This window comes from Vigna radiata, unplaced genomic scaffold, assembly GCF_000741045.1.
Source record: "Vigna radiata var. radiata cultivar VC1973A unplaced genomic scaffold, Vradiata_ver6 scaffold_283, whole genome shotgun sequence".
NCBI lineage: Eukaryota > Viridiplantae > Streptophyta > Magnoliopsida > Fabales > Fabaceae > Vigna > Vigna radiata.
In genome coordinates, this window is record NW_014542221.1 from 209,903 (window position 1) to 228,346 (window position 18,444).

At 36.3% G+C, this 18,444-nt stretch overlaps 2 protein-coding genes across 4 annotated transcripts; one reads left to right on the forward strand and one right to left on the reverse strand.

The window, feature by feature from the left end:
- Nucleotides 1-458: 458 nt before the first annotated feature.
- LOC106779469 (probable LRR receptor-like serine/threonine-protein kinase At1g53430) lies at nucleotides 459-9,164 on the forward strand. Of its 3 annotated transcripts, none has more exons than XM_014667574.2 (7): nucleotides 459-781; nucleotides 5,824-6,710; nucleotides 6,889-7,007; nucleotides 7,109-7,319; nucleotides 7,418-7,655; nucleotides 7,993-8,143; nucleotides 8,495-9,164. In XM_014667574.2, the coding sequence occupies exons 2-7, from the start codon at nucleotides 5,831-5,833 to the stop codon at nucleotides 8,867-8,869; spliced, it is 1,974 nt and encodes a 657-aa protein (XP_014523060.1). In that variant the 5' UTR covers nucleotides 459-781; nucleotides 5,824-5,830; the 3' UTR covers nucleotides 8,870-9,164. The 3 variants fall into 3 exon arrangements, with proteins under 3 accessions (XP_014523060.1, XP_022632302.1, XP_014523062.1); XM_022776581.1 differs by having other exon boundaries at nucleotides 5,828-6,710; XM_014667576.2 differs by having other exon boundaries at nucleotides 5,838-6,710.
- A 1,506-nt stretch (nucleotides 9,165-10,670) lies between these two features.
- LOC106779451 (protein TIC 20-IV, chloroplastic) lies at nucleotides 10,671-18,194 on the reverse strand. The gene is made up of 4 exons (XM_014667553.2): nucleotides 18,075-18,194; nucleotides 16,640-16,741; nucleotides 11,779-11,864; nucleotides 10,671-11,449 (listed from the first exon to the last, which is right to left on the reverse strand). Exons 2-4 carry the CDS (start codon nucleotides 16,714-16,716, stop codon nucleotides 10,791-10,793), a joined length of 822 nt encoding a protein of 273 aa, XP_014523039.1. The 5' UTR covers nucleotides 16,717-16,741; nucleotides 18,075-18,194; the 3' UTR covers nucleotides 10,671-10,790.
- Nucleotides 18,195-18,444: the final 250 nt, after the last annotated feature.

Consider the following 18,444-nt stretch of genomic DNA (forward strand, 5'->3'; position numbering starts at 1 on the left):
ATAGAAATGATAATGTTAGTAAGGATAGCACTTTAGACGAATATTTGTTATTAAGTTGTGTTTATTTACTATGTATATATTATATGATATTGATGGTGTTAATGGTAGTTTAACCATACTTGATTGTGTTTATGTCTTACGATGTAGAATATTGCAATGATCCAAGTGCATGATGGAGACATGAGAAAGAGAAAAAGATTTGGTTTATTTAAAGTTTTAATACTATAAATTTTAGAAACAATGAAATTGAGTTTATTTTATTTATTTGTTTATTTTATTAATTTTGATATTACTTAATTGAGTAATGTTTTTGGTAAAGTTAAGACTTTGTTTTAATTTTACATATTATAAATGTCAAAATTTTTAATTAATTACATTTAAATCGTTAATCGTCAAAATTTTACATAATTAATCATTTATTTTATTTTACTTTTGGTTGGTTTGGTTTGGATCGAGAAAGAGAAAATACTGTAGGCTCGTGGTGATTCGAGAGGGAGCATTCGATGGTCGAAGGTGTAGCAGTGAATGGCGATATAGGAGGACAAGGTTTGGGTTTGGTGGGCAGAGGATGGGGGAGAGGGAATCCGAAGGTGGCGTGAGGATAGCTTTAGGGTTTTGAGTGTTCTATACGGAAGTTTAGAGGAGAGGGGAGTGTAGAGAACTAAACAAACTCACGTTGAAAAACCAAAGTGAAAGGGGGAGTCGAGAATCGCGAGCGAAGAGTGTTCAGTGGAGAGTGAAAGCTGATAGAAAAGAGGAACCAAATCCTGGGGAGTTAACTGTGAGTTTGGCTATTTTTAGTTATTTTGCTATTTGAAAATCCCTGCTTTCCTTTAGTTTATGAAGAGTGCATATGAACTATATTACTCTAATATTTGTCTTTATAAAATATGCATGGTGTATTGGTACAATGTGCTATGTTTCAATTTAATTGGGGCCAGAGGAGGTCATATTCTGTTCGTGCTTTAATTCCATTCGATTCTGTTGCTCAAATGAGAATTGCAATGGTGCTGAAAAGGTGTATTATAGAGGTTTGCAATTGTTTACTGAACTGGAAATTACAAATTATATTGTAATTGTGTTTTATGTATGATTGCAGGAACAATAGGTGCAGATAAGTAAGATATTCTTCTAGAATAGAAAATTCTTTTAATGTTGTTGCTCAGTGTAATGTATGCGCCGAGTGACTTATCTGTGACTCTTGTTGGCCGACTGTCTGGTGCTTTTGTATTAAATCGTAGTTGGTGCATGTTTTCTTGGTCCTTATGTATTAGATTCAAGAAGAGTATAAACCAACACATTTGTTTTCTGCGAGACAATGTGTAACGTGTGAGAAGAACGTTGATATTGAAAGGGCAAAATGAGCAGAAGAAATAAGGGGAAAGGAGGAGTTAGTTGGAAACCCAGGACACTTGGCACCTGTTACAGGAAATAATGTCAGACAACAGCATGTGAGGAAGAGAAAAGTGAGCACACGGTTGAAGGATTTTCAGTGGGGAAATAAGGGATACAAAAGGAGAATGTAGTGAGCCTCTAGAGAGGCGGACAATGATTGAATAGTCTCAATTTCTCTGGATGTATTTTTCTTCTATTGTTGAATGTTGGCAGAGGTAGCACGTTGTACCTTGTGATTCCTTTCAATTAAAAACCAAGAACTGACCCTTAGTCGGTGGGGTTCTGTATCAAAGAATGTGCAGTTTCAATGAGATGTCTATTCTTTTTCTCTGCAATGCCATTTTGTTGTGGAGTGTGAGGATAGATTGACTGGTGTAAAATTCCTTGGGAAAATAAGAAAGAAGAAAATGCTGCAGAGAAATATTCTTTAACATTATCACTTCGAAGAAATTTAATTGTCTTCCCAAATTGGTTCTTAATTTCATTAAAAGAGGACTTGAACATAGACACAAGTTGAGATTTCTCTTTCATTAAATAAACCCAAGTACATTGAGAGAATTCATCAATAAAGGTTACAAAATAATTAAAACCAAACGAAGTAACACGACTAGGTCCCCAAATATCTGAGTGAATGATTTGAAAAGGAAAATTACATTGGGTCTCAGATATTTTAGGATAGGAAGATCTAACATGTTTTCCTAATTGACAAGACTCACAATCTAAGACTTGAATGTTTTTGAAACTTAGAACCATCATCTTCAATTTGAACAAACTTGGATGGCCCAGGCGATCATGCGAAAGTTTTGGGGATGATGTGGTAAAGCACGAAAGTGAAGAATGAGGTTTTAAGAAATAAAGTCCTTGAGACTCATGTCCTTCTCTAATCAGACGACTTGTCCCATGTTCCTATATAACAAAGGAATTAACAATAAAGGTTATGGAACAATTTAAGGAACGAGTCAACTGACTCAAAGAGATTAAATTGTATGGACAATGGGGAAAATATAACAGAATTTAAATTTAGTGAAGGAGATAAGGAGACTGTGCCAATTCCCTTAGATGTCACTTTTGATCCATTGGCAACGACAATAATATGAGGAATTTTTGGAGAAGACATGGAAGAAAATGAAGGAATGTTACCAAAGATATGGTCTGAGGCACTTGAGTCAAGAATCCATGGACTATGACCTTCCACAGATTAAGTAGGTTGGCTGTAGGCACACTGGTCATGGCAGAGGATTGGCCAGGATTAGATGGTTTTCCAGACTTGTATCTTAGAAATTCTTCATACTCTTCATTTGAAATTCTAGATTCTAGATCACTAGATTTAGAAGCATGAGCAACTTTGTCTGGATATCCATGTAGAACATAACATTTGTCTCGAGTATGGCCTATTTTCTTACAATATGTGCATTGAGGACGTATACTACGACCACCACGTCCTCTGTTGCTTCTACCTCCTCCTCTTCCTTGTGGCATTATCTCAATTGAATTCTCATCTTTCACCAATGTAGGTACTCGAAGAAGTCAAGTAACCAAGCCATCCATTGATGGGATTTGATCACCTGCTAGAACTTGATCACGCACATGATCATAATCTGAGTGTAAACTTCTTAGAATTAAGACCATGTAAAACTTGTCAAGCTTTTTATTGATCCCTTCTAATAAATCAGCAACAAAGAATTTCTTTAACTCTTCTACAGCCTGAGCCTTTGCTATATGGGAAACCATGTCATGATTGACTTGTTTTAGAGAAGCTACTCTTTGGGTTGCATCGAAAAGACGTTGCACATCATTAGCAAAAGTATCTTGTGCCCTTTTCCAAAAGGATGAACATGTCTTATAGAGTCTCAAAATATCTAGAACCTCTTGCTCAAGTGACTGCCACAAAATTGCACATAACTGAAAATCCAATTTTTGCCATTGAGATTTCTCTTCATCTAGAACCATAGAAATATCTTGTTCAAGATGATCATGGTGTCCTTGACCAAGAAACCATAATTCCACAACAGAAGACCATGATAAATATTTTCTCCAATTGAGTTTTGCAGATGTGATGATAGGAGTAGCAGATAGAGAGGAATTAATTCCAGTAGAGGATGCCATTATAGATCTGGAAGAAGAAGCAAGACTTGGAGTCCAAAAAGGGAGACAAACAACTTGAGGGAGAAAACCCTAGGTATCAACTACAACCCCTAAAACAATGAAGTCAGGGCCAAAAGAAGATCAGGAGAGTGAGGCGAACTGAACGCCAGTGGTGCGGTGATCTTCCGGCCAAGGAAGGGCAGTGCGTGAACAGTACGCGCGCGAGATCTGCCAGAGAAGGGAGGTGTGTGACGGCGCGTGCGGATGAGAGAGAGGTGGCGACCACTAGGGTTGGGTCGCGCTCGAGGAGGCGCACAAAACCCCTAACTTCCCCTGAGAAAATAAGTCTTTGGCGACAGTGGTGGCGGCCGGCGGCGAATGTCAGCAACGGTCGGCAACGTCGACAAAAGATGAGAGCCCCAGTGGTTGGCTCTTGATACCAACTTGAAGAATTTAGAGACAGAAACTTAAAGTTTTATTATTTTTTCATCTTCTTCTAATACATCACTAAACATACTTATACATCAAAGAGGAACAGTAATCAACAGTAAATCAGAAAAAATAAAGAAGGAAAAACAGTAGGCTCCTACAGAGCCTATAACTAAAAACACATTACATTTCAACAAAGATGTTGGTTTATTACTTAGTTCATGTTAATGAGGTGAACATGGAGTGATAAATGGTGTTGGCTGAGTGAATTCCGTTTGGTTTGAATTAGTTGGGTTATAATCTGCAATCTGTTGGTGGAAAAACAATTGGCTTTAGGACCATATGCTATAGGATTTATATGTTTAAAACGTGGGTTGCTTATAATTGGTGCTGGATGAATGGTAGTGAGGTTAGTCTGTAGTTTCCAAAATTGTGCAGGGAAGTGGCTGGTGTTATTTGTGGAGGCCAGTATGTGTTTAGTAGGCATAGTTTTGAGTAGGAGTTTACCAAAAGTATGTGGTTAGTGCAGCAATCTGGTGTGTGAAAGGGTGGTTCTAACACTAGTAGGCCTGCTGGAGCAGCTTGGAAGTGCTCCTTGGTGCAGTGTTTTTGGACTTAAGATGAAGGTATAACGGGTAGCGTATGAGAGGTTCTATCAGGAGATTAAACCGTGAGCTAATTAGAGTGGCAAGGTCCAGAGTGGTAGCTGTTTTAAGGGAATTGTTCTTCACTTTTAAACTGTCCATTTTAGTACCAATATAGTCATTATGTGAGTAGTCTAGGGGTGGTTTTCTAGCTTCCAAAAAAAAAAAAAAACTGTTGTAATTAGTAGTAGATTTATCCAAGGTTGGTGAGTGTTTCCAGCTTGATTCTGCAGCATACTAAGACTATCCTAGTAACAGTAGATGGTCCAGTGTGGGGAGCATTTCTGGTTTGCTTTTGCAGCTTCCAAAACAGTCTAGAGTAGCACCAAAAGTGGTTCAACTGGTAAGTGTTTTAGGCCTGTTGTTGTAGTGTAATTCCTGTCAGGATTAGTATTAGAGATGGTTCAATATAATTTGTTTCCAAAGGTGAATTCTGCCAGTTTGAAACTGTGCAACTTAGCTTTAGAATAGTTGATTATAGGGGGTAGTCTAAGGGCTGGTCTGTAGTGTCAAAATTAGTTAGTTTGGCACTTGTAGCAATGCAGGTATGTGGTTACAACCTTTAAAACTGGCCAGTTTAGTATTATTATAGTTAGAGTTGTTGAAATGTAATGTATTGTCTAGTAGGCTTTTTAAGAGCCTTCTGATTTTCTTTATATGTTGAACTACTATCCCTTACAAACAGGGTAGTATTATGTATTAGGGTTTACAGAAGAGAATGATAAAACTTTAATTTTTCTCCGAACTCTTTAAGTTGCTATCCAAAGCCAGCCACCTAGGCTCTCAATTCCAATCATCACTACTATCGTCCGTTGTCGCTGATCAACGCCGCGCCATTGTCCGTCGCCGTTGCTATCATCGTTGCTTTTTCTTCAGCCAAGTCAAGGGTTAGGTGCACCTAAAGAAGAGCGACCCATCCCTGGTGGTCGTTGTCTCATTCTCCTCCACATGTGCTATCACGTGCCACCTTTCTCCTACCAACTTTGGGTGCGTGTCCCTCACGCACCACCTTCCCCATGTTGGAACATAGCACCACAGTCAGTCGGTTCACCTCAGTTTCTTGAGTGTGTTGTGGTCCTTGATTTGGTTTTCATAAAAAAAATTTGGAGCCTTGGGAGTGAGCTTGTCTAGTTTTTGTTGTGTATCTTTGTAGCTTGTTGTGATTATATAGTGAATTGTTGTAGAGTATCTTTTGGAAGAATCTCAAGATGTTATAGTTGTATTTTTGTGTGATTATTTATGTTTAAATGATTCTAAATTGTTATATTAGCAAGAACATGGCAGGAAGACCAAATACCTCGAACCCAACATCTTCTATTGAAGGGATGGTCAATGTGATGCAACAACAGCATGCAGCTCAGGTGCCTCAGAATCATGATTGTTTGAGTGATTTTATGATGCACAATCCATCCAAGTTCAATGGGGAGGCTACCCCTGATGAGGCAGACGCTTGGATTAGAAAAATTGAGAAGATCTTCAAGGCGATCGCATGTCCAGAGAAACAAAAGCTCGTTTATGCATCCTTTCTGTTGGTGGATGGAGCTGACTATTGGTGGGATGGTATGCAGCAGATAATGGAGGATCGTTGTGAGGCCATCAACTGGGCCAGCTTCAGGACGAGGTTTCTGGAGAGATACTTCCCAGATAGTTATAAGTTTCAACGAGAGGCTGAATTCTTGGTGTTGCAACAGGGCAAGATGACTGTGCAGACCTATGTGGACCGATTTGAGTATTTGGCTCGGTTCGTCTCTCAAAAGATGAGCGAAGAATATAGGTGTCGGAGGTTTCAGGGAGGCTTGAGGCCCGAGCTAAGGATAGTTATTGTGCCGTTGAAGATTAAGGAGTTTCCAACTTTGGTGGACAAGACCAAGATGATAGAACAACTGCAAGTGGACCTAAGTCTGGATGTGAGGACTCAAAAGGGTAGTTTTTCTGGTGAGAAACAACAAAGGAAGCCTTACGATAAGCCTCAACAGTTCAGTTGTGGAAAGACTGATGGGAAGAGTTGTTTCATCTGCAACAAGTTAGGGCACTTTGCTCGTGCTTGTTCTGAGAGGAAGCTAGTGAGTGGACCCCAACAGCAGAAATCTTCCGGAGGGAAGCCAACAGCAGCCAGGAGAGTTTTGGTGATGTCTGATGTGAAAGTGGCTCAGTCAGGTAATTTAATACTAGAAACTTGTTACTTGTATGGAAGATGTGTGTAAGAATTATGTTTTCTTAATTAACATAAAATGCAATATATCTAACAAAAACAATTATATCCACATGTTTCCTCATTTTCTTAGTCTTTTCTTCCAAAAGCTTAATATGTATACATTTTTTCTTTTACTGGCAGATCTCAGGGACACAAAATTGCAAACTGGTGTATTTACCTTGCATGAAATCAAAGTTGCAACAAATAACTTTGATGTTTCCAATAAGATTGGAGAAGGAGGCTTCGGTCCTGTTTATAAGGTATTCCAATTATATAATTTTTATGTGTAATATTATTGTATTTATGGATATTCATGACCAAATCTGTGTTTTGAAATTACACAAAAATAACNATGATTCAGGGCATTCTGCCCAACGGCAAACCAGTAGCAGTTAAGNAACTTTCTTCTAATTCAGACCAAGGAACCCGGGAGTTTATAAATGAGATTGGCATGATCTCTGCTCTGCAACATCCTAATCTTGTTAAACTTTATGGTTGTTGTGTTGAGGGTGATCAATTGTTGTTAGTGTATGAATATATGGAAAACAATAGCCTAGCACATGCTTTATTTGGTAAGTCATTGCTCTGATATACTCTTGTTTGGTTCTTTCATTCTAAAAATGTATACACGTCTAAATGACTTGCTGTCTGATGTTTGTCACTTGCAAAGACTCAGAAGATCGCCATTTAAAATTGAATTGGGCAACAAGAAAAAACATCTGCATTGGCATTGCTAGAGGTTTAGCTTTCCTGCATGAAGAATCAAGACTGAAAGTAGTTCATAGAGACTTCAAGACCTCTAATGTANTGCTTGATGAAGACCTAAACCCGAAGATATCTGATTTTGGTTTGGCCAGACTTCGTGTGGGGGATAATACACACATAAGCACCAGAACTGCAGGGACTTGGTGAGTTAGTATATTATATTTGTTTAGAAAAATTGGATATTAACTATTCGTATAAAGTGGTTTTTACATTGCCATTAAATCATAAATCATCACGACAAGTTTGCTGACTTTGATGATCATTACATTAGAACTTAGTATGATCTCTAATTAGTTAACAGTATAAAAAAACTTACACTAGTAGTTTATGTTCATTAAGGTCAAACTTTTTATCTAGATATTTTTTAAAAGGTGATTGCACACTTACAAGCCTTATCAAAGTCAATCTAGAAAGGATTTTGACATAAAAGCCAGTGTTATTTAGCATAAGGTTGCTTGAATTTGTATTTCAATTGTGCAGGGGATATATGGCTCCTGAGTATGCAATGCATGGTTATCTAACTGAAAAAGCAGATGTTTTTAGTTTTGGAGTTGTTATCTCGGAAATTGTAAGTGGTAAGAGAAACACTATTCGGCAGTCAAAAGGGGAAGCTTTCNATCTTCTGGATTGGGTAACTTCTTTTGTCAACATTCTCCGTTGTTGATATCTTTCTGAATATTCATAACAAATATACTTTTCTGTGGTGTATTAATCTATGATTCAATTTTCATGCTGTGCAACTCTAGCAGAAAAATATTTCATGCATTTCACCTTTCTATGATTTTACTAAAAAGTTACTAATTCAAGTAATTCAAATGACGCTATCATAATCTTTTGTGAAATTCTAGATGCAACCAAAGTGTCCAATATGCTGTGATTCAGAATCTTCACACTTAAAACAGTGTTACATAATTGCTACTCAGCATAAGTTGTGTTTCAACTATATGACATCAAATAAAAACTTTTTTCTGTTTTTCTTCAGGCACTTTTGTTGAATGAGAGAGGTAACATAATGGAGCTAGTTGATCCAAAGTTGAATTTATATTTCTCTATTGAGATAAGGTTGGTTATCAAAGTGGCTCTCCATTGCACCCATGTTAATTCAAGCTACAGGCCCTCTATGTCTTCAGTTCTAAGCATGCTTGAAGGCAGAACAATGGTCCCCCCAGAGTTTGCTTCACAGTGTAGTGAAGTGATGGATGAGATGAAGCTCGAGTTAATGAAAGAGTATTACAGTGAAATGGATGTAAATAAAACAAATAACAGAAGAAGTTTGAGCTTAACCAAAGGTGTTCCATGGACTGATTCTTCTTCTTCAACAGCTACGGACATTAATGTGGCTCACCTTGATGCTTAAAACAAACTGAAGAGTCTGTGAATTGCATCCATTTGCTTGATTTGCTGAGTTTGTTGGTTGTATCATAGTTCAATCACAAATAATTTAAGACATGGTAAAACCAACATTACTTTACTAGTCAGAAGATTCTAGACTTTGTGCAGTGTGCAGTGTTAAAGAAAATGGACATGATCTTGATTATCAAAACCCCCATGCAATTTTTAAGTGATGTATGATTTAATGTTGTGCTTCATGATAGGTTTAACTATTCATTTGGTTTTTTTTCATAGTTAAACAAAATTTACATTTTGATTCTTATATTTATATTATTTCTTCTAACTTTCATATATGTTCTTTTTAAGCTCATTTAGTATCTACAAATTTATGTAGAAAAAGAGTATGATAAAAATTGAGAAAAGTAACATGAATTTATATGAGAAAATTTATATTATAGAAAAATAGTATGAATAAACTTTTGTATCTTGTAATAGTTAGTTTTTTTTTTTTAATGTTATCTTAATCTAGCTTTTCTATTTAAGTGTTTTCACCTTTTTAGTATTTGTAAATTTCCTTTTCTTTTTAACACAACAGGATTTTTTACTATTCATAATTTTTACTCAAATCGTATTCAATCAGGGTTTTCTTTATTATATTATTAATTAACATTATATCTTAAAATATTTTAACTGGTATATGAACCAATATAATAAAAATATACATTTATTAGTGTGAATGTTAATTCATTTTAGAATTAAATATGTTTTTATTCCTTAACTTTCAGTAGAAATTGGAATTAGTCCATTTTCGAAACTTAGTCTCCAATCTTTAGTACGACGTAGATTTATTTGTTTTAACCAGATTTTGTTAACTTTATTTGATGTTTCCACTACGTTTATTCGTTAACATTTAAAACCAAATGTGTCAAAAAAACATCAAATAAACCAAACAAAATTTAGTTAAAAGGATTAAATTCATACATTTCTAAAGTTAGGAAACTAAATTAGGCCAAAGTTTTGAGAAGGGACTAATTCAATTTTTACTCAAAGTTAGGAGACAAAAACATATTTAACCCTTCATTTTATTTTAAACCTGGCTCAACTCTTATCGTACTATCAAATTCTAATCAATAAAAATACATAAGAAAAAAAATTAATTACAATTAATCCATAATATGATATATTAAATTAAATTTAATAAATATAAAATTATCATACAAAATACTAAAAATTTTCAATTCTATAATTTCAACTAAACATGAATAATACAATAAGATGACTTCACGGTTGTTAACTAATTCTTCAACTTATATTTTGTTTTCTCCTTTTCAGCTTACTTTTAATCATGGTTAAAAAACAATCTTTCTTTTCAACTACTTATGATATTTCCATACATTAACATTGTGCAAAACATTTTACATTCTATTTTAGTAAAAAAAACATTTTTAACACGTAATTTTAACTCATGGTCCTTCTAAAAATTCTACCTAACATTAATAATAAAATAAGATGACCTCACAGTTGTTAACTAATTCTTCTACTTGTACATTTTTATTTTCATTTTCAGCTTATCAACATGATATATAAAATATCTTGCTTTTCAACTACTTATATGATATTTTCACACATTAACATTGTGCAAAACATTTTACATTTAATTTTAGTAAAAAAAATCATTTTTAACATTTTACCTCAAAGGATCCTAGAACCCTGGTAAATTCAAGAAGCAAGAGCCCATAAGCCGAAGTATCTGATATATATCTACCTTTCGTCAAGTTTAATATAGGATAGGAAAGACGAGAAAAAGAAGACAAGCAGCAAGAATATTAAACAAAAAAAAAAAGACATTATCATTTACTTCTACTCAAGGCAACAATAAAAATCAACTACAAGAAATATAGAGAACCGTTGATTAAACTGTTACATTTACTCTTGATCAAAACATCCTAAAAAGGCCGTTGTAATCCTCCTAAACCAAATAGAGAATGAATGAAAGCTGATTCACTGACCAAAGGGATGCTCACAAATGTTCCCAGAAGTGCACACCTTATGCACTTTATCATTATAAAAATAAATGCCAATGCAACACCAGCCCAGTAATATGACCCCAATGTGCCCCCTGGGAAGTGTATAAGTGGCATGAAGTTGCTTGAAATGTACACTATCTGAAGAGCAAGTTCCAGCAGCATTCCTGTCATTACATGGAATCTGAAGATAAGGGGTAAGTCCCTGTTTTTCACCACTCCTACAATAGCCAGATAGCAGTATAACATGGGAAACCAGATTGGTAATCGATTGACACCTCCTGGGATGTAGAAAATCAAATTCTGAAAGAATGGAAATTTTTGAATGATAGGTTCTAGATAAAACCCAGTTGCAGACATCTGCAATGCTATTAGGTAGGGAATACAGGATAAAGCTCTCCACCACCATTCTGGCTTCTCAGCATTTGCTGGGATTCGGAAACCAGACGAATGATATATATATGCTTGTCCACAGAACTTAGAATTGCATCTTTGAGACATAAGAGGTCTGAGTGAGAGGCGAGCTTCTTTATCAGAAGATAGAGGAGATGAAAAACTAGGGAGTTGGATAGCTGAATTACCTGACAAACAATTTGGTGATTAAACAACTAGAAAGAATCTGTGAGCACTGGAGCCAAATAATACATAACAATTGATAAAGGTATATAGCCTTTATATGACATGCTGTATACGTGTCCTTGTACAAAAGTCTTGGTATTAAACAAAAGGTTGTCACGAGATTAGCTAAAATCAACATACAAGTCTCAAACCATCATTTTCATTATTCTTACAGCAAATATTTTGCAACGATCTATTGTTTTATTAAAATCAAATTAATGAACTTATTAAATATTAAAATTAGATAGAAAATTAAAAAAGAAAAAAAAATGGAAACAAGATGCTAACTTACGAAGAGCATTGCCTGCAAAGGCTGTCATGGTATGATTCTTTGTCCTGTTGATTATAATGCCTCTTTCTGGAATCGAATCTTTATTCCTGGTTTAAAACCAATAACAAAGAAAAGGTGAGTTTCAAATGTAAGTAAACAAGCAAGGGGACCATGATATAACATTAACAACCCATCAGAGTTCTAAAGCATGAGACAAACAAGTATACATTGACAAAAGTTGCTCCAATATGAACATTTACTGAACAAAAGCTTAAAAATGTGCATTATTGTCCGGCAACATGAAAGCTTGCCCCAAAGTCTATTATCCAGGTTGTATTATTGTCCCCTTGAGAAGTAGTCTTCGTAATCATAGCACTAGGTTGATTGTTTCCAGTACTACCAAATTTGAGATTAGTGCACCGAACACAAAGCGGCACATGAATGAAACACAAGCACCAAACACCAAACCCAAGGACTGCACATGAACACTAGCACCGATTGCCAAAAACAACCGCAAATAAATGGCACCGATGCAAGTCAATAAAAAAGTGGCGAAGCAACGGTACCAACAGGCGTGTCAACGACACCAAAAAAATAACTGATTTGGTCAATGGCAAAAAAAACTCTAGATACCATGATAGAGCATGAGTGAGAGAGAGAGAGAGAAGAAACATGTTTAACTGATTTGATTTTATTAAACTGAACTTACACCAAAAGAATTTGTACATGTATTATATATTCATATTACAAAACATATACGCAGATATGGTCAACCACAGTGGTTGACCATTGACTACAGAGTAGTTAACAACTAATTATTAAATGTACATAAACAAGCACTAACAGTACACTAACACTAAGATGAACACGGTTTGAATAATATTGTCATCAGCAACAAATCATAATTAGGATCTGCAGTAGTTCCATGTGAAGAATCCATTCCTACATTGAGACCTTGATGAAAAGAGTTGCCCCCCAAGCTAACTATGAAGGACAAGTTGCTACTGGAACTATTTGCAAGTTAAAAAAGGCTTTGTATGAGTTGAATCAATCCTCAAGTGCATGGTTAGGTAGATTCACCAAGGTTATGACAAGTCGGGTACAAAAAAAAGTCAAGGGAATCACACTATTCATTAAACATTCAGTTTTAGGGGAAGCAACAGTGTTGGTTTATGTTGATGATATTATAGTATCTGGGGATGACAAAAGGGAGCAGCAAATGTTAAGCCAATGTCTTGTCACAGAATTTTAGATTAAGACATTAGGAAGATTTAAATATTTTTTGGGAATTGAAATGGCTCATTCAAAAAAAAAAAAGGGAATCTTCATATCTCAACAAAAGTGTGTAATCTACATACTAGATAGTACTCCAATTGATCCAAACATAAATTTGAGAAGTGCAAAGGAGGATATTGCAGTTGACAAAGAAATGTATCAAAGACTTGTTGGTAGACTTTTTAATTATCTTACACAAGGCCAGACGTTGCTTTTGTTGTGAGTCTTGTAAGCCAATTTATATAGCAATCAGAGGAGGCTCATTTACAATCTGCTCCTAGAATTGTTTAATATTTGAAAGGAACTCCTAGAAGAGGGATTTAATGAAACAAGAATGCAAGTCTTGAAGCATTTATGAATGTAGACTATGCGGGATCAACTGTGGATAAGATATAGTAGTAACAAGAACGCAACTATTGGATGTTGCACCTTCCTTGGTAGAAACCTAGTGACTTTAAGGAGCAAAAGACAAAATATAGTACTCAGATCAAGTGCTGAAGCATAATTTTGAGCAATGGTCCAAGGAATATGTGAACTTCCATGGTTGAAGATTATATTGGAAGACCTGAAGATAAAGTGGTGTGAACCTGTGTGGTTATATTGTGACAATAAATCTATAATTAGTATAGCTCACAACCCTGTCTAGCATGATAGAATTAAACATACTGAGGTGAATAGACATTTTATCAAGGAAAAGCTAGACAATGATTTGATTATCATCCCATGTGTCCGCTCAAAATCAACTTGCAAACATACTCACCAAAAGGCTGAACTGAATTAACTTTGAAAGATTAATAAGCATGATTTCTAGATTTACTTTTATGAAATTTAAATCAATCCTTGTTAGAAGTCCTATTTCAAACAACCCTTAATATTTTTGACAATGAAAAGAAGGTTACATTAAAAACAGAAGGGGATTAGCCAATCAACAAATTCAATTCAATTGCTTGCATAGTACATGAAAAGCACTAGTGTTACATCACTCAAAATACAAAGATACTATATTCCTTTAAAGTTCAAACTAATGACATATAGGTCTTCTTAAACCACAGAATTAAAAACATGGGTTTCCTCATAATACAAATTAGTTGAAAAAGAGACTTATTATTATTCTCAATTATGAAAAATACATTCACATATCCTCTATTTGTAATAATCTAGTTCTCCTAAAAAGGGAAATAGGGAAACTAGGAAAACTAGGAAAAATAAAATAAAATAAAAGATTATGCATCTATTTCCTCTAATTAGGAAGATTCTAAAGATATTATCTCAAATTACAACACTCCCCCTCAAGTTGGACCATACAAGATTGTATGAACCAAGCTTGGAATAACAAACTCGATTGTAGAGAACGTCAATAAACCAAATTGGACAGCAATGGACGAGGGCGAACTAGCACCGTGAAAATTCTACTTGTACAGCAATGGATGAGGGCGAACTAGCACCATGAAACTTCAACTTGGACAGCAATGGACGAGAGAGATTTCCATCAAAAATGGATGATGACTTGCAACAGCAAACAACAACAAATTGCAAGAACAGATGAAGGGCCTACAGTGGCGAATAGCAATAAACTACAGGGACTGATTGCCACCAATAGTGGTGAACAACAACAAAACTTCAAGGGACTTAACTGCCCTAAACAGCAACAAGCCTTCAAGAAACATTTGTCCTGCAAAGGCAAACAACAACAGACCTGCAGGGACTACACTACCCTGCAGCGACTGAAACTAAAAGGCTAACAGCCACAAACCTGTAGGGACGTAACTACCCTAATCAGCAACAAACCTTAAGGGACTTAACTGTCTTGAACAGTAACAAGCCTTCAAGAAACATCTGTCCTGCAAAGGCTAACAGCAACAGACCTATAGGGATTACACTACCCTGTAGCGGCTGGAACTTTCTCCTCCTCACGACTAAACAACAGAACGTGTAGGTGGAAGAACTGGTGAGAACCGATTCGTACGAGGGACAAACCTGAATCCCGTAACTTCGAAAGAGTCAATTCAGCGAGGCAGTGTTCTCAAATGGAAACGTGAGGTGAAACTTTCAAGGGTTAGTTTCTGTCCTCCTCGCGGTTGAGATGGATGTTGTCAACCATGTGAGTCAAAGTGGGTCTTGAAGAACAACCCAAGATTTAGTAAGTGAGCAAAAACGAGACGCGGAAGCATGCGACGAGAAGATTCTATGAAGACAACGAAGATGGCAGCAATGGTTGATATGGAGGGTCAGAACAACGAGAGGAAGGTCCGGCGAGACAACTAGCGGTGGCGCGGTTTGATGTCGACGATGGGAAGGTGAGGCGTGACAAACACGCACCCGAGACCAGCTGAAGAAAGGCAGTGCATGGAGGTGGGTTGAGCGGAGTCTGGTCTTGACTCCGACGAGGTTGGCCGTCGCTTGAAGAGACGGTCTAGATCCGCTGGTATTCACCCTACTGGCTTATCTTTCTATTGTCGTTTGGGCTGTATTTGAGCAGATCTGAGTTTTGAGTTTTGCTCCTTTTGTCTCGGTGAGACCCACTCGTCGTTGCCACCACAGAACAGTCGTCGGAGCCTCTAAGTCTGTTCCTAGGGTTGGTAACTGCCCGTTTGGCCTTTATTTGAGTAGATCTAAGTTTGAAGTTTTTGCTCTTTTTTAGGTACAGGATGTCTGAAGAAAAAAGTATTCCTTTGGGGGTACCTAATGACCTACCAAATATAGGAAATACCTCTTGATTGGATGGTAAAAATTACTTACAATGGAGCCAATTCATTCTCAGGAATCTCAAGGATCGTTCACATACATGGAGGAGGACCAGACTCAGAGGCTCCGGCTACTCTTCTGTGGTGGCGACGGGGAGTGGGTCTCACCGAGACAAAAGGAGCAAAACTCAAAACTTATATCTGCTCAAATACAGCCGAAACGAGTCGTCACTGACCCTAGGAATGGACTCAGGGGGCTCCGGCGACCCTGTCTGTGCCGGTGCCGGCGAGTGGGTCTCGCCGGAGGTGGGCGCGTGGGCTACACGCGTCGGCGACAGTGGTGGCTCGTGGCGGCTCCTCTCACGGAGCGACTTCCGACTTTGTGATCGCCGGTGTTGGGCGCACCTTTCTGCCCTATCAACTACCCCAACCGGCGACGGCGACAGCGGTGGTGGTCGGACAACGGTGGCGATGCGGCTTGTTGCAGCGGAATCTAGCCCCTAAGATTAGGAGCTCTGATACCAAGTTGAAAAAGAGACTTTTTATTATTCTCAATTATGAAAAATACATTCACATATTCTCTATTTGTAATAATCTTGCTCTCCTAAAAAGGAAAATAGGAAAACTAGGAAAACTAGGAAAAATAAAATAAAATAAAAGATTATACATTTATTTCCTCTAATTAGGAAGATTCTAAATATATTATCTCAAATTACAACAAAATTTTACAACATGTGCACAACATGACAAGGAAACGCTCAACTTGCTTGAATTCATTGTGGGTGAAATAAATTTGTAAGTTAAAAGCAATAATAACCATAAATTAATAATGATGATGAATGTAAACATAAATATATAATGGCCTCATATGCATCAGATGAGAAAAAATCAAGGAGTGAATTGTAATTGGTGAGATACAATACCTTCCAAAACCAAGAGATGCAGGAGAGGAAGGAAGACGGATAAGAGAAGAGTGGGTTAATGCCAATTGAGGTGACATCTTCTCTCTTCTTTGTCACAGGGCACTATCAAATGAAGAGAACAAAGTTATAGACATACATCTATGCTTGCAGCATGATAAAAGCACCAAAAAATTAACAGATATATTTCTCAGTTTAATAAGTCTGAATTATATTTTAGACACCAAATGCATTTTAGGAACATATCCCAAGTTGAATCTGACCCTTATAATGAATCAATAAAGTATTTTTACACAGCTTGGGTCATGAACTGTATGACCCCAAAATGTAGAAGCACAGAAGAAAAACAGATGTCAAACCAAATAAAAACAAAAAGAACAAAGAGAAACACCCCTCCAATCAAAAACATAGAAAAGAATAGAAAAGTCTAATCACCACCCCCAAGATTCAGAAAAGGCACAGAGAAAGAGGTCACAGCAAATTAAACCACTCCCCCGGAAAACGTCATAATGTTAGAATACCCAGCTGATTAACAATGTAAATTTTATAGACAAAAACGGCTTGGCAACAAGGGTTTTATGACAATCAACACCACTTAGAGAGAATCACTCAAGTAGGGACATACACTTCCCTGCAAATAACCAGATCCTCGGCATTGGTTGTGCACAGCTGCATGCAAAAACTAAACACCAGGAAATTTTTCTTTGCAGGCGCTGCATGCTAAACTAAACCCCGGAACATTTTTTCTAGCTCTACCCCCATACTTTAAGAGACAACCAATACAGAGACTGTTAATATATCATATGTTTCCATTCCAGAAATCAAATTTGCGGAGAAATCATAGCACGCAGATGATAATTAATATGGTTTCTTTTCAGCTAACATCCATGCAAAAATTTAGACTGCGCATCGCAATCATCGCTTAACACCACAACATTAAACTAGCTATCAAATTGAAAATAAAAAAAAAATACTAATATCAGAAATTGCAGAACCAGAGGTAGCAATTCACATAAACTTTTCTCATCACCCCATTCAAAAACCTCGGCAAGGAGAAAACTTTATGCCCGTATAGTTGTGCACCTCACATTTAATAACGTTTCTGAACCTTACCTAGCGGAATAAGGCTTAACAATAACAATAAAAGAAAAACGATTGTGATTGGGAACAGTTCAGATCACAAATATCAATACACAAGAATCAAATACTAACTAGAGAAATTTAAAAAACCCTAGCAACATAACGGAAAATTTTCCATACTCATTCAAAAATTCTTTTATCAACAAAAAGAAAAGCACTCTCCAATCATGAACAGAAAAGAAAAAAAAAAAACGAACGAATGAATGAAAAGGAATCATCTCCGCGAAATGAACTGAAGTCAAAATAAATAAAACAAGAAAAACAAATTCTGAAAAACGCAAATTGAAGAGAAGATTACCAACAAGGAGATGGAGAGAGAGAGAGAGAGGAGGAAGACAGAGGGCACCTTACTGCATCTACTTTTGCTTTAGACTTATAGTTAATGCGTTAATACCTAAATCTTTTCTGCTGAGTTACACTTTCATATATTTTCACCATTAATAAATTTTTAAACTGATTATTAGGAAAGAAAAATAAGAATTATATATTAATATTCTCTTTATACAAACATTTATATGTAAAATATGAAATCTCTTCATAAAAAATTGCAACTTTTGATATACTTTATTTCTTATTTAATAATTGTCTCCATTTGAATTCCCAGCTAATGATAAAAGATAGTTTTTGTTCATCATCTATAATCAATAAAAAGTTTTAATTTTGATTGA